General features: G+C 36.9%; 1 protein-coding gene across 10 annotated transcripts in view; it reads left to right on the top strand.

The window, feature by feature from the left end:
• RYR2 (ryanodine receptor 2) overlaps positions 1-14,504 on the top strand; it is an 820,811-nt gene that overhangs the window by 778,220 nt on the left and 28,087 nt on the right. For all 10 annotated transcript variants that reach the window (XM_086382784.1, XM_086382783.1, XM_086382782.1 and 7 more), the window contains 3 exons: positions 1,492-1,552; positions 3,130-3,276; positions 5,909-6,043. In XM_086382784.1, coding sequence (XP_086238910.1) covers positions 1,492-1,552; positions 3,130-3,276; positions 5,909-6,043 — 343 coding nt within the window. The remainder of the gene's footprint in view (positions 1-1,491; positions 1,553-3,129; positions 3,277-5,908; positions 6,044-14,504) is intronic.

Raw genomic sequence — 14,504 nt, 5'->3', positions numbered from 1 at the left:
CCCAAAGAGCATGACTGCCACCATTGGTGAGAAGAGAGGACTGTGTACTACAAAATGCTTTTCATGCAGTCGGTAGCGACTTGCTACCCTAACGAGTGATAGGGATAGAAAAGAACTAATCATAAGAATAAATGTTTAAATCACGAAACTACCATGGGAAATTCAGACATCCTGATAAAACCCTTATTTTATTTAGGATTGCTTTCATGGAATATAATTATGCTCTCGTGCAAACTTCCCAGTTTGTTTATCTTTTTAAGAAAAAGTATTGTTATATTGAAACCTATTGTAAATATTCATGAAACTTTAAAAATGATTATTTAAAATCACAAAAGTACAACTCAAAGACAGTTTTATTTCCTTAAAAGTCAGAGAGTCTAGGCTAAAGTAAATTAAACCTTAACTCCAAGGGGAAAAACCTCCTATGAAATCAACTTTAGATGATAAACTATGTATCACTGCACTTATAACTTAAGATTGGCCTAATTAAAGAAATGATTAAAAAAGTAATTAAAGACTAAAAGAGTATCTCTAGAGGAGCCCTTTTGAAAATAGCACTAAAAATTACATCGTATTATTATATCAATTCCTAGAATGTTGGGAAGGCTAATAAAATTATAACTTCTAGCCCTATAAACCAGTGCAAGTTCTGAAAAAAGAAAGCTAAAAAGTATATTTTAATACATGTCTATTTTATTCTGCAAAGATCAAAAATATTTATGTTGCAATTCATTCATTCAACATTATTCAATATTATATGATACACTGACTGTATCATATAATGTGCTTGGTGATGGGTATTTTAGAGACTAGTGAGAGAGGTGTAAATACATGTACATACATACACACCTACAGCTACAAAACTGTGGGATATGATTATAAAGGGAGGTGACTACAAAGTGCTGTGGGAACCAAGGGGAAGGGTTAAATTCCTTTTTGGATAGAGAAGGATATGAGAAGGGGCATTTTTGAAATCAAAAGGAAACAAAAATAGAACCAATAAGCCCTTTCACTGGCAAAATCATTACAGTTATAAAGTAAATGTGGCTATTTATGCAGGTTTTTTATTAGTTGAACTAAAAATAATTCTGTTGGTACGCAGTTACAAATGTATAGCGAAAGTTAGGGAGGAAAGTCTTGATATACCTATGTTGGTTAATTTGTACAATTTTTAGGAATAAGTGTTAAAGTGTTTATCTTATATTTAATGTAGAGAAAAGAAAAGGTCAAAAAAAGCTATTTTTAAATAATAGAAGATATACTGATGCTTTGTTTTGTTTTCTAAGATTCCTCTAAAAAAAATCACAAAACTCTGGAATACATTGTCCAACGGAGCTCTCAAGCTCTTCCCCGGGCACCTGAACTAGAACTCATCTTCTGAGATGGTTGCCAGCCCTACCCCATCCCATGGGGAGTGAATGCCAGCAGGCTCTTGCAAGCCTGTGAGCCTTTGCTTCATGTACATATCTACAAATTCTTTTGTTTTTCCAGACTGAACTCTATTGATGTGAAGTATCAGATGTGGAAACTAGGAGTCGTTTTCACTGACAACGTAAGCTACCTTCAATACCACAAAGTAAAACGCACTCTGATTAGATGAGTTTACTGGGCTTCAGCAGGTGGAAATTTTCGACGGCTACTTAAGAAAGTTATTCAAATATCAGTTCATTTAATACTGACCATATCTGAGAAAAACCCATAGAAATACATGATTCATCAGCCCATCTCTCATTCCATTTCTTTCAATAGCTGAAAGATTAAAATGAAAATATATTTACACAAGAAAATGAAACATGAAAATTCACGTGTATTTTCATTCAAGTTTTAGTTGAACAATGGCATTCTTCAAAATTTTTACAGATGTTAGAAACTTCTAAATACGTTTTTTAAAGTTTTTCTTAACATTGATTGCAATCCATTTGCTTCTGCCAAGTTAAGTACATTATTGTATTCTTTTTCTTGATGGATCTTCCTTTTATCAAAGAGCCTATGAGTTAAACCATAGGACCCACATATATGTACAAATATTATGAAAAAAATCACCCATGACTAAAAGCCACCAGCTGTCAAGGCAGAGAATCACATTATAGTATCTCATTGGTTCAATAGCTTGACATTTTTGAATCTTAGAATTTTCAGTTTAAATAACTGTTACAGTCAATTGTTTTTAATGCTACTATTTGCTGCCGGGGAGTTGCGAGAGAGAATCGTGAAACATGGCTGAATACATCGACTACAATTGTTTCTGTAGCTCTCAGCTCATCCCCTCATTCTTGCTTCTTAATTTTTTTGCCATCTTCTCACATCCACTCAGAAAGGAACGTAAGAACATCCCCTAAGGCCTTCTGCTGTTCTCTCTTCTGTGCTTTCTTCCTTGGACATCTCATGTAGTCTCAAAAAATCTCACTCCAATTTTAGCACTGACTTTTATAGTGACCCTTACTTCCATTCTCCTAAAGACCTGTGACACCCCTCTCCCGCATACTCTTAACCTCTGTCTCCACCCCTGCCTCATCCAGTCATGGCCCAGAATCCTGGGTATCTTAGAGAACCCTCCAAAGAGCTCAAACTCGTGTTGAAATATCTTTTGTCAGCTGCTAGTAAGGTGTCTTTCAGCTAACTTCTCATCTAACAGTGGAAGCAGCTTCCCTGAATAAAAAGAAGGTCACCTCAACTCAGCCACACGTGGCAACATATAAAGATATTTTGGGTTGTCATGACTGGGAAAAGAGAATGCTAGTGGCAGCTGGTGAGTAGAGACCGGGAATGCTGCTTACAAACCATCCTATAATGCACACGATGGCACCCGTGTCAAAGGATTAACCGGCCCAAACTATCAGTAGCGCTGAGGCTGATAGAAGCTGCTGTTGAATAGTAAGTCAATTCATTTTTCTCTGTGGGAGAATAAATAAAAACAACCACTCTGGTGTAAAGGAGAGAATGGATGGCATTGAACTCTGCAGAATGAGCTAAATTAAAATACACGAACTCATATAACTAATTGGAATTATATGAATATATAATTAAAAGATAAAGTCAATGGAGCAGTTAGAATGAGATCAGAGTAGCTTTTGACAATAATATATATTCCATTTTCTGACATTCTTTTCTCTCATTTCATCTTAATAGTCCTTCCTCTACCTTGCCTGGTATATGACCATGTCCATTCTTGGACACTACAACAACTTTTTTTTTGCTGCTCATCTTCTGGACATTGCTATGGGATTCAAGACGTTAAGAACCATCTTGTCATCAGTAACTCACAATGGCAAACAGGTAAAAATTTATCTTTTCTTTCCCCTGCAAAAACTGAAAAACTAACAAATATTCCAACAGAAGTAAAACCAAACCTCAAATGACAGTGTACAGTTTTAAAGCTTTTGTGGATAGAGGAGCTGTACTTTTTCTCCTGGAAACCATAAGGATTTGTAGTTTGAGAGTCCCTTAGACCTACATTCAAGTCTTGGTTTGATTGATTTAGCTTTGTGACCCTGGATAATTATTTACCATTCCTAAATCTCAACTCCCTCATTTTGAATGAAAACAACAAAAGTACCTACCTTACCAGGGTTTTGTGAGAATTTAAAATAAAAACATAAACGTGGAGGTCTTAGCACAGGCCCTGGCACAGTAAATTCTCAGGAAAACAGTTACTGTTTTGTTCCTAATATGATATCTGCTGTATTTGATACTGTGAGGAAACCAAAGTATGCTGCAATATCCTAACACACTAGTTGCATTAGTAATAAAACAGATGCTGCATCTGTAATTTAATACAGTATTTTAAACCAGATCTTCTTGGGCTCTTTTCTCCACTTTTATATTGGGCAAAATGAATAATAATGTTTCACACTTGACAAGGTCATGCTTACTTAGAGGAAAGTTGGCTTAATTTCAGATAATCAGCTTATGTTCTAATGCAACACACTTGTCTTGTTAAAACTTTCATTATTAATAAACTTATCAATTCATTCTGTATTTATCAAGTGTCCACTGAGAGGTAACACATTCTATGTTATTTACTTGGAATAAAAGAGTCCTTCTTTTTCCAGAATTTTATAATCCAGCATATTTTAAAATTGGTGCCCTTCCTAAAACCTTGAACTATGTCCACAGTTAAATTCACATTATCATGACCTTCAGTTTTCTAAATTTCAGCATACTGTTTTTATATATGTCATTCTAGTTTCTGAATATGAGTATGGTATGTATGGCATGGCATAAATCCAGTGACAAAAACTATACTAAGCTTATTCGAAAAGTTAGTAGATTACTTTTGAGCTCCAAGCATATTCAAAGAATTGGAGATGCTGAATTTGTGGAGTGTTTTCACACAAAAAAATCTAGCACTATTCTCAATTGCTAAACTTTTGCTTGTTTCTAAATTCTATTCCCTCTCTTTTTGAGGTATCAGATTTCCATTTGCAGAGATAGAGAGAGCTTGGTCTTATAGTAAACATGTAAAATTTACAGTGGCTTTGTACTTAATTGGTAGGAGTGAATTAAGCCCTCTATTAAGACATGTTTTTTTTCCAGATAATTATAAAGTGATTTTTCAAAGACTTAATATATGCCACCACAACATAAGGGGTATGTTGTAATCAGAGGAAGTTGACATAAAAAATAATGTATTTTAGTGTGTTTAGAATTTCTGTGATGGAACCAGAAAAGTATTTTCACCAGCTTGGTGGAAAGCACATTTAAAAAATATACATGAAAGTGAAAGTGTTAGTCTCTTTGCAACCCCCCCAGGCTCCTCTCTCTATGGAATTCTCTATGCAAGAATACTGGAGTGAGTAGCCTTTCCCTTTTCCAGGGGATCTTCCCAAACCAGGGATTGAATCTGGGTCTCCCACAATACAGGCAGTTTCTTTACCATCTGAGCCCCCAGGGTAGCCCCCAAAATATTCATATACAAATTATGTGTATATTCATATATATACATATTCTATAAAATGTGTTTATATATACATGCATATATATATAGTGTATAGTTTGGAATTAAAAATTACATACAGCTTTAAGAAGACCTTTCAAACTGTGAATTTTATTTATACAATGAGAAAATTAGCCTTTAATACCAAATAACTAACACTATTTTAAAGTGTTTTTCCCAGTACTTACTTGGCAGTCCAGTGGTTAAGACTCTGATCTTCCAGTGCAGGGGGCGTGGGTTCAATCCCTGGTGGGGAAACTAAGATCCTTATGTGGCACAGCCAAAAAAGTAAATATATAATTAAAGGAGTCTTTCCCTTTGATCACTGCTTTAGAGTAACAAACCCAGACTTCTTAGTTTTATTTTTTTTAATATTTATATTACATACTATTAACAGTTATGCACTTCCAGGTGTTAGAAGAAATTCCTATTTTATTTTATTTAAAAAAAATTTTTTTTAAAGAAATTCCTATTTTAATTTAGGATGTTATTGAAGGAAAACATGATTTACAACCCCTCTTACTATCATAACAAAAATGAGATAGTTTTTATTAGGAATGTAAATTATTTAAAGGGAATAGACCTTATGAAAAGAAAGTATTTAGTATAGTATCTACCACCAAATATTTAGATAATAGAAAAATGAAGCTGCTTATTAATTATTAATCATTTTAAATAATTAAATTTTATTAAAATAAATTTTAATAATTATCCAAATTGAATTTGGATAGGACATTAAATCAGCAATTATTCATATTCCAGTGATAGTAAGCATTTATTAGTCAATCAAGTAGTCAAGTTTTACATAAAGTAATCTGACAACTTGATAAAATAAACAGACCATGAAAATAGATTTCCCCACTGAGTGTATAAGTAAATGATGATTATAAGGTGTGGATTCCATTAGCTTTTAGTCAGTTAATCCACGGATTTGTATTTCTAATGTATTTTCACTGTCACATTGCTTTCCAGCTTGTATTAACTGTTGGCTTATTGGCTGTTGTTGTATACCTATATACTGTCGTGGCATTCAATTTTTTCCGAAAATTCTACAATAAAAGTGAAGATGGCGATACACCAGACATGAAGTGTGATGACATGCTAACGGTAAGTTCACACTCTGATCTCATATGAATGAAAAAATTCTCCTGCTTACTCAATTCAAGGAATTGTATACTTATTCTTTAAGAGTGCATAATATAAAGTAGTGTATACAGCAAAAAGCTGTGTGGCTTTTTAAAGATTTTCATGTTTTGCGGAACATGAAGCGTTTCTGCTGGTTTTGCACATCTGCTGCATCAGCTTGATAATTAATAGAATATCAAGTAAAGTCCTTAGAACTGGAAGAATTAATATAAACCCTTTAACCTGTTGTTCATATATTCTAGGACAGCAGGTAAAGTTTTTTCCTTGTAGAACATGTTGAAGGCTTAGGTATTTGTTCACCTTAATGATAGCTGAAATTACTGATGTCCAAAAATACTTTTTATATTGAGTATCCTGGCTTAAATTATTCTTGCTCTTGACTTTAAAATCAACAGATGTTAAAGCTTTTATATTATTTTGTCACTCTTCTGTAACCTGCATCTTGGATACTGGCAAATCAGAAATTAACATACATGGGACCCTAGACTAGGAAGTAAAAATTAGACAAAATATTAACCTTTACCTGGAAATAGATGAATCCTTAAATGAGCTCCAAATTGAGACACCTATACCACTGAGGTTGGTATAAGTTAAAGAGACAGATATAATGATGCTAAAATTACTCTAGGAAAAAATAAACATCTCAAAGGAATAATGAGAAAGAACTACTAACATTATAAAAGACTAGTTCAGTCAGTTCAGTTCAGTCGCTCAGTCGTGTCTGACTCTTTGTGACCCATGAACGGCAGCTCGCCAGGCCTCCCTGTCCATCACCAACTCCCAGAGTCCACCCAAACCCATGTCCATCAAGTCAGTGATGCCATCCAGCCACCTCATCCTCTGTCGTCCCCTTCTCCTCCCACCTTCAATCTTTCCCAGGATCAGGGTCTTTTCAAATGAATCAGCTCTTCGCATCAGGTGGCCAAAGTATTGGAGTTTCAGCTTCAACATCAGTCCTTCCAGTGAACACCCAGGACTGATCTTTAGGATGGACTGGTTGGATCTCCTTGCAGTCCAAGGGACTCTCAAGAGTCTTCTCCAACACCACAGTTCAAAAGCATCAATTCTTTGGCGCTCAGCTTTCTTTATAGTCCAACTCTCACATCCATACATGACCATTGGAAAAACCATAGCCTTGACTAGATGGACCTTTGTTGGCAAAGTAATGTCTCTGCTTTTTACTATGCTGTCTAGGTTGGTCATAACTTTCCTTCCAAGGAGTAAGCGTCTTTTAATTTCATAGCTGCAATCACCATCTGCAGTGATTTTGGAGCCCCCCAAAATAAAGTCAGCCATTGTTTCCACTCTTTCCCCATCTCTTTCCCATGAAATGATGGGACCAGATGCCATGATCTTAGTTTTCTGAATGTTGAGTTTTAAGCCAACTTTTTCACTCTCCTCTTTCATTTTCATCAAAAGGCTCTTTAGTTCTTCTTCACTTTCTGCCATAAGGGCGGTGTAATCTGCATATCTGAGGTGATTGATATTTCTCCCGGCAGTCTTAATTCCAGCTTGTGCTTCATCCAGCCCAGTGTTTCTCATGATGTACTCTGCATATAAGTTAAATAAGCAGAGTGACAATATACAGCCTTGACGTACTCCTTTTCCTATTTGGAACCAGTCTGTTGTTCCATATCCAGTTCTGTTGCTTCCTGACCTGCATACAGTTTCTCCAGAGGCAGGTCAGGTGGTCTGGTATTCCCATCTCTTTCAGAATTTTCCACAGTTTATTGTGATCCACAGAGTCAAAGGCTTTGGCATAGTCAATAAAGCAGAAATAGATGTTTTTCTGGAACTCTTGCTTTTTCCATGATCCAGCGGATGTTGGCAATTTGATCTCTGGTTCCTCTGCCTTTTGTAAAACCAGCTCGAACATCAAGTTCACAGTTCACGTATTGCTGAAGTCTGGCTTGGAGAATTTTAAGCATTACTTTACTAGCATATGAAGACAATTTTCTTACTAGAGAATGACAGAACAATGGAATAGTCTAGAAATAGATTTAGATACACATGGAAATTAAAAGAATGATAAAAGTGGCTTTAGAAATTATAAAATGAAAAATAATTCAATAAGTGGTAGAAGTAAGTACTATGGACATGCTTTGGGGGGAAAATTGATAAAAATTAATGACAGCTAAATTCTTTACATCAAAATAAATCCCAAATGAAATATCAATAGATAAAGTTCAGTGCAAAAGAAAGAAAAAATGAATGAAAGTTAAAACAGGATTTGACTTTTGAAATAATAACAATTTTTTAATGGGGAAAGGGGTTTGTATGACATAAAACCTAGGACTCATGCAAGCACAGAAAATTACTTTAAGATTTTCCTTAAAGTTTCTTTTCAAAGGCAGATGACAAGCTAAGAAAAACACAATGCTGTAACAAAGAGCCAGTTTCCGTAATTTATAAAGTCTTAATCACATCCAGAAGAAGAAAAACAAGCAAACTATATGACTAGATACTTCACTGTAAAATAATTTGGGGTTGTAAATATGGAAAGATGCTCAGCTCTATCAAAAGTTTAAGAATGCAAATCAAAACAATCAGTTGCCTCCTGAAGACTGTTAATACCTAGAGTTATTGAGTTGATTGACAAAGTGGCATCTTCATGAGCAGTAGTAGGAAGTTAAATTAACAATTTTAGAGAAATTTTATAATGACTATCAGATTTTTAAGTGCATTAATCTTTGACTTATACTCGTGTCCCACTGCTATTAACTGATCTAAATTCATTCATAAATATATCTGTATATTCAAGGATATTAGTTGCTATCACAAATTGAAAATAATATAAATTATAATCTATAGGGTCCTAATTAAACATGGTAGATCCATATAATGGAAAAGTATGTAGCTTTTTCAAATAATAGATAAGTTTGAATATGCTAATATGCAAAGACATACAAATTATACTTAAGTGGGGAAAAAAAGCAAGATCCTGAACAGTATTGTGATAGAATCCTAACATACAACATCACACACTCACAAAAATGTATATATTAGATATGTCGGACTATGTATATGATTTTTCTGGAAGGATACATAAGAAACTGTTAACAAGGGTTCTTAAAGGAATTAGGGACACAGATAAAGGAGAGAGAAAACTTATACGCTGGCAGACTGCCTGGTCGCTAGTAATAACCTTCACCAGAGTTGCTAACACCTCCTTTCTGCTTCTCCACATCCCTACCCTGCCATTCCAGGCCCAGGGAGGAAAGTACTTTAGACATCCTTCAACTCCTCTTCTGTGGGCTGCCTTTAAAACCACATTGTCTGTATCCCATGACCCTGAAGACTTGGGGTAGCGGCTGGCCAGAGGCAGGCAGGGGAGCGGAGGACTGATGGAGGCAACAAGACACAGAGGATAAGTATCAAGGGCAGGCATTTGTGCCTACACTGACCCAGGGGAGATTCATTAATATTCCAAGAGAAACACCACAGTGGTTCTAAATCTCAAAATTCACAAGCCTCGGGTCATAAAGTTTTTCTGGAGTCATTCAGTCCCAGCGGGTGTGATGCTCAGTGAACCCCTCAAGATTGATGGAAAGGAGGAATGGTTTCAGACGGGGATATGCAGTGGCCTGTCACAGAGTGGGAACAATATATGACTTAGATTCCCCTCTCCCACCACAGGAAGACCACCTCCCACCCCTGCTGCCAAATATCCTGGACCCTCCTTGTCACATCATGGGTCATATTTGACCCTAATTAAGTTGTGCTAATGGTATCCTTAGATGACTACATTTTGAATTTTGCTCTCAGAATGAATTTCCATTGCTTTTGTAAATTTTGTCAATGGACTTATTATGAGAAGAATCCATGCATTATTTGAACAAGAGGTGGGTTAGGAAGACCACTGCCTTTATCTGACTGATTTTACCCAATGACATGACATAGGTATAAAGAAGGTAGAGGAGTTTGCCTCACCTGCAGATGAGGAAATAGGCTTGTTGATCTTTTCAACTATGGGCTTGGAACTGAGCTACAGCCAGGATTTTGTTCATTTTGAACAATCTCTGTCCATATAGACTACCTCTGACCAACTCTGTTGTAGGTATTTCTGTCTCTATACAGAAGAGTAAATGTACCTTGCCTTGGACTGAGGCGAGGTTGGAGGCATCATAGTTTTCATCTTAGGTGTTTCTTTCTTACAGAAGAAAACTCAGTTCCAAGATACAAACCATACCTCAGTTCCTACCTGTCTTGTAACTACCTACTGCTGTCAATCAGTTGAACCAGACAAGAGTCTGAGTAGTTTCGCACACATTCAAATCCAGCTGATTGGTCTTAATAACTGTGGTGTCAGAGGCCACATTATCTAGAGTAACCTTTCAGTTTTAGATCTAAAAAGTGAAAGTCGCTCAGTTGTGTCTGACTGTTTGCAACCCCATGGATTGTAACCTGCCAGGCTCAGTTGTCCATGGACTTCTCCAGGCAAGAATATTGGAGTGAGTTGCCCTTCCTTTCTCCAGGGCCATTCCCTTCGCTAGGGGATCTTTCCAACCCAGGAATCACACCAGGGTCTCCTGCGTTACAGGTGGATTCTTTACTAGCTGAGCTATGAGGGAAACTCTTTAGATCTGAAAACCCCTTTTAATTTGCCTCTTAGAAATGCTTGTGCAGGTAGATTTTGAAGAAGCCAACAGCTGTAGAGTTTATTAAAAGTGGAGGCTTAGTAAAACCAAATATCTAGCAAGACAAAATTACGGAGTAGGAAGTGGTTGGATTTAATTATTGTAATTCCCCTAGAGAATCCTTTCTTTATGCCAGTCTCCTTCGCATTTCTTTTTCAACAGGTGAAATCTCGTATGCTCACCTGCGATAGGTTTTCCTCACTCACATCCTGTTTTATTGCTGTCACCCTGAGTTTTCGTCTCCTTTGTTGTTTCAAGTCCCTTCTTTGGGTCTCAAGGAACGCTGCAGGTTTTCCCAAGGATTTAACTCACTCAGTGTTTCATAACGTACAGCAGGTGGCACTGTGGCTGCAGTTTTGCAGACTTAGTGATGATTCATACTTAAATTTCTCTCCTTCTTTCTTTACTTATTTATTTATTTATTTAGGATCATGGTGTTTTGAGCCAGAGAATCTAATTAAACCAGGAGTAACCTGATAGAATTTGAACCTCTTTGCCATGAATGTAGGAGGAGAAAGTGAAAAGTAATCTAAAGTTTTAAAAGTTCAGAGCAAAAAGCAGATTGTAGCTAGGGAGACTGACATGTCATATATGAGGGCATTCATCACAAAAAGAGTGGTTTTCAGCCTCAAATGACTAGAGGAGTCACCAGGAAAAATCTTTGTAAATCCATAGGTCTTCAAGACCAACCCCAGATCCCTTGAGTCAGAAACTGTAGGAAGATATAAAGACCCATGTATTTTGGAAAAAGCTTTCTAGGTGGTTGAGATAAAAAGTCTACTCCTAGGGAAGTAACCTGCTTAGGTAATTGTTCTAAATTACTTATTTTACCTTATCTTCTCAAGGAATAATTTTTCTCTAGAGGCAGTCTCTCTTTTTCTCTCCCTGTGTCTGTTACTCGTCCCTAGCCCTGCTTTTTTTCTTTTTCTAAGATAAAGATCTTATAAGGATCTTGCGTGCGTGTGTGTGGACCTGCTCAGTCGCTTCAGTCCTGTCTGACTCTGCAACCCTATGGACTGTAGCCTGCCAGGCTCCTCTCTCCTTGGGATCCTCCAGGCAAGAATACTGGAGTGGGTTGCCATGCCCTCCTCCAGGGGATCTTCCCCATCCAGGGATCAAACCACCAGCTCACTAGAAACTGCTCCTCTTCCAGTGTTCCCTAAAGGCAACATAAACAATGATTAACCCCAGAATGTATCAGTTTAGGAGGCAGATCAAGGGGGAAAGTCACTGAACATTAAATCCCGAGAATAACAACTGCCCTGGCCTGGTCTGTGTAGCACCAGGGATCTTCCTTCCTCATTACTCAGATTTTCTGAAGTAGTAAATCTTTTTGCTGCCCAGCATTGCCCCTCCGGCTCCTATTATCGGGTTGAAGCTGATTCTCTGAAAAGGAAGGTAGATGAAAGAATTTCCCTTTTCAGGAGCAGAATGATAATCTGAAAGCTGAAAGCCTTTCACCCCATGTGAGTGGGTGATCGCCACATTTCCTTCTATTCTACCACAGCAGCCATCTCTCTGATATTTCTGGTGGTAACTTCCGATAATGAAGGAGAATGCTGGGAAAATCTGTAGGAAAATTCCATTGGTGAATTGCGCATTTTACTTGTTTTCCTATTAAGAACTTTGGTATCTTATTGAGTCTAATAGATCACATCCACAAAACGCTACCTGTCTTTTCACAGAATGGCCATATTTTATTTTAATGAAATATGGTAGAATCCCCTCCTTAAAATTCTTAGTGCTATTATAGAATGAAGGTGAGCAGTGAGATAAGGATACTGCTGGAGAGGCTAGGTGGCTGAAGAGAAATCTAAAAAGAAGATATTTACCTCAGTAATTTAGCCTCATCCCATGGTCTTGTTTTCAATTTTAATATTTGAAAGTAAAAGTGGATCATTCACCTGAAGACAGACTCATATTAACCAGACTCCTGAGTCAGACATATGAGTCAGAGTATTCACATTCCACTCATTAAGAGTTCAAATAATAAGCTGATAGTCTTTTTCCCACAGAAAAACTCTATTTGGGGAGCCAAATTGTAATCCAAAGTCTTTATCAGCAGGAATTAGCTGGATGATCTTAGTCACATACATGTCAAACAGGCAGGCCTTGGAGAGCTGTGATTCTAGGACCTGAATGGGGAACTGCAGTTGATCCACTGTTGACTCACAATAGGTGTTAGTGTGAGGAGTTAAAGGGCCAGAATCAGACACAGAGAAGTGCCAGACGATAGGCAGGTAGATTGTCCAAACTGAGGCCCAGGCAAGGGGGAGGGACAGATTGCAAACAAAGCTAAGGATGGAAAAGCCAGTAATGGATGGAGTGTGCTGGTTCATTAAATAGTGAGCAGCTGCAATAGTAATTCTGTTCCATGTGGCCACAGTTAAGCACATGTGAAGATAGATTTGGAGAAAAACATATAGCCCCCAGTTTTTCTTAATAAAAGCAAGAAATTCATATGGTAAAAATAATTCCAATAGTATGTAAGAGTATATTAGGAAAGTAAAACTTTCTCTTCCCACATATCCACTGTTAACAGTTTCAAGCACTGTTTTAGACAAATAGTTATAAGAAATTAATGTAGTATCCAAAGGTTTTTTTTAATTTATTTTTTATTGAAGGATAATTGCTTTACAGAATTTTGCTGTTTTCTGTCAAACCTCAACATGATTCAGCCATAGGTATACATATATCTCCTCCCTTTTCAACCTTCCTCCCATCTCCCTCCCCACTCCACCCCTCTAGGTTGATACAGACCCCTGTCTGAGTTTCATGAGCCATACAGAAAATTCCTGTTGGCTATCTATTTTACATATGGTAATTTAAGTTTCCATGTTACTCTTTGCATACATCTCACCCTCTCCTCCCCTCTCCCCATGTCCGTAAGTCTATTCTCTATGTCTGTTTCTTCACTGCTGCCCTGTAAATAAATTCTTCAGTACCATTTTTCTAGATTCTGTATATACACATTATAACACAATATTTATCTTTTTCTTTCCGACTCTGTATAATAGGTTCTAGGTTCATCCACCTCATTAGAACTGATCCAAATGCGTTCCTTTTTATGGCTGAGTAATATTCCATTGTGTATATGTACCACAACTTCTTTATCCATTCATTGGTTGATGGACATCTAGGTTGCTTCCATGTTCCAGCTTTTGTAAATAGTGTTGCAATGAACAATGGGATACATGTGTCTCTTTCAATTTTGGTTTCCTCAGGGTATATGCCTAGGAGTGGGATTGCTGGGTCATATGGTGGTTTTATCCCTAGTTTTTTAAGGAGTCTCCATACCATCTTCCATAGGGGCTGAATCAGTTTACATTCCCACCAACAGTGCAAGAGTGTTCCCTTTTCTCCACACCCTCTCCAGCATTTATTGTTTGTAGACTTTTTAATGATGGTCATTCTGACTGCTGTAAGGTGATATCTCATTGTAGTTTTGATTTGCATTTCTCTAATAATGAGCAGTGTTGAGCATTTTTTCATCTGTTTGTTAACCATCTGTATGTCTTCTTTGGAGAAATGTCTGTTTAGGTCTTTTCCCCACTTTTTGATTGGGTTGTTTGCTTTTCTGGTATTGAGTTGTATGAGCCGCTTGTATATTTTGGAAATTAATCCTTTGTCGGTTGTTTCGTTTGTTATTATTTTCTCCCATTTTGAGGGCTGTCTTTTCACCTTGCTTTGAGTTTCCTTTGCTGTGCAAAAGCTTTTAAGTTTAATCATTTCCCACTTGTTTACTTTTCTTTTTATTTCCATTACTCTAAGAGGTGGGTCAAAGA

The sequence above is a fragment of the Bos grunniens genome, chromosome 28 (assembly GCF_055505025.1).
Source record: "Bos grunniens cultivar Pamir isolate PY7600 chromosome 28, Bosgru_T2T1.0, whole genome shotgun sequence".
Lineage (NCBI taxonomy): Eukaryota > Metazoa > Chordata > Mammalia > Artiodactyla > Bovidae > Bos > Bos grunniens.
Note: the sequence above shows the minus strand (reverse complement) of the source record. Positions and strands in the feature narration are given on the sequence as shown.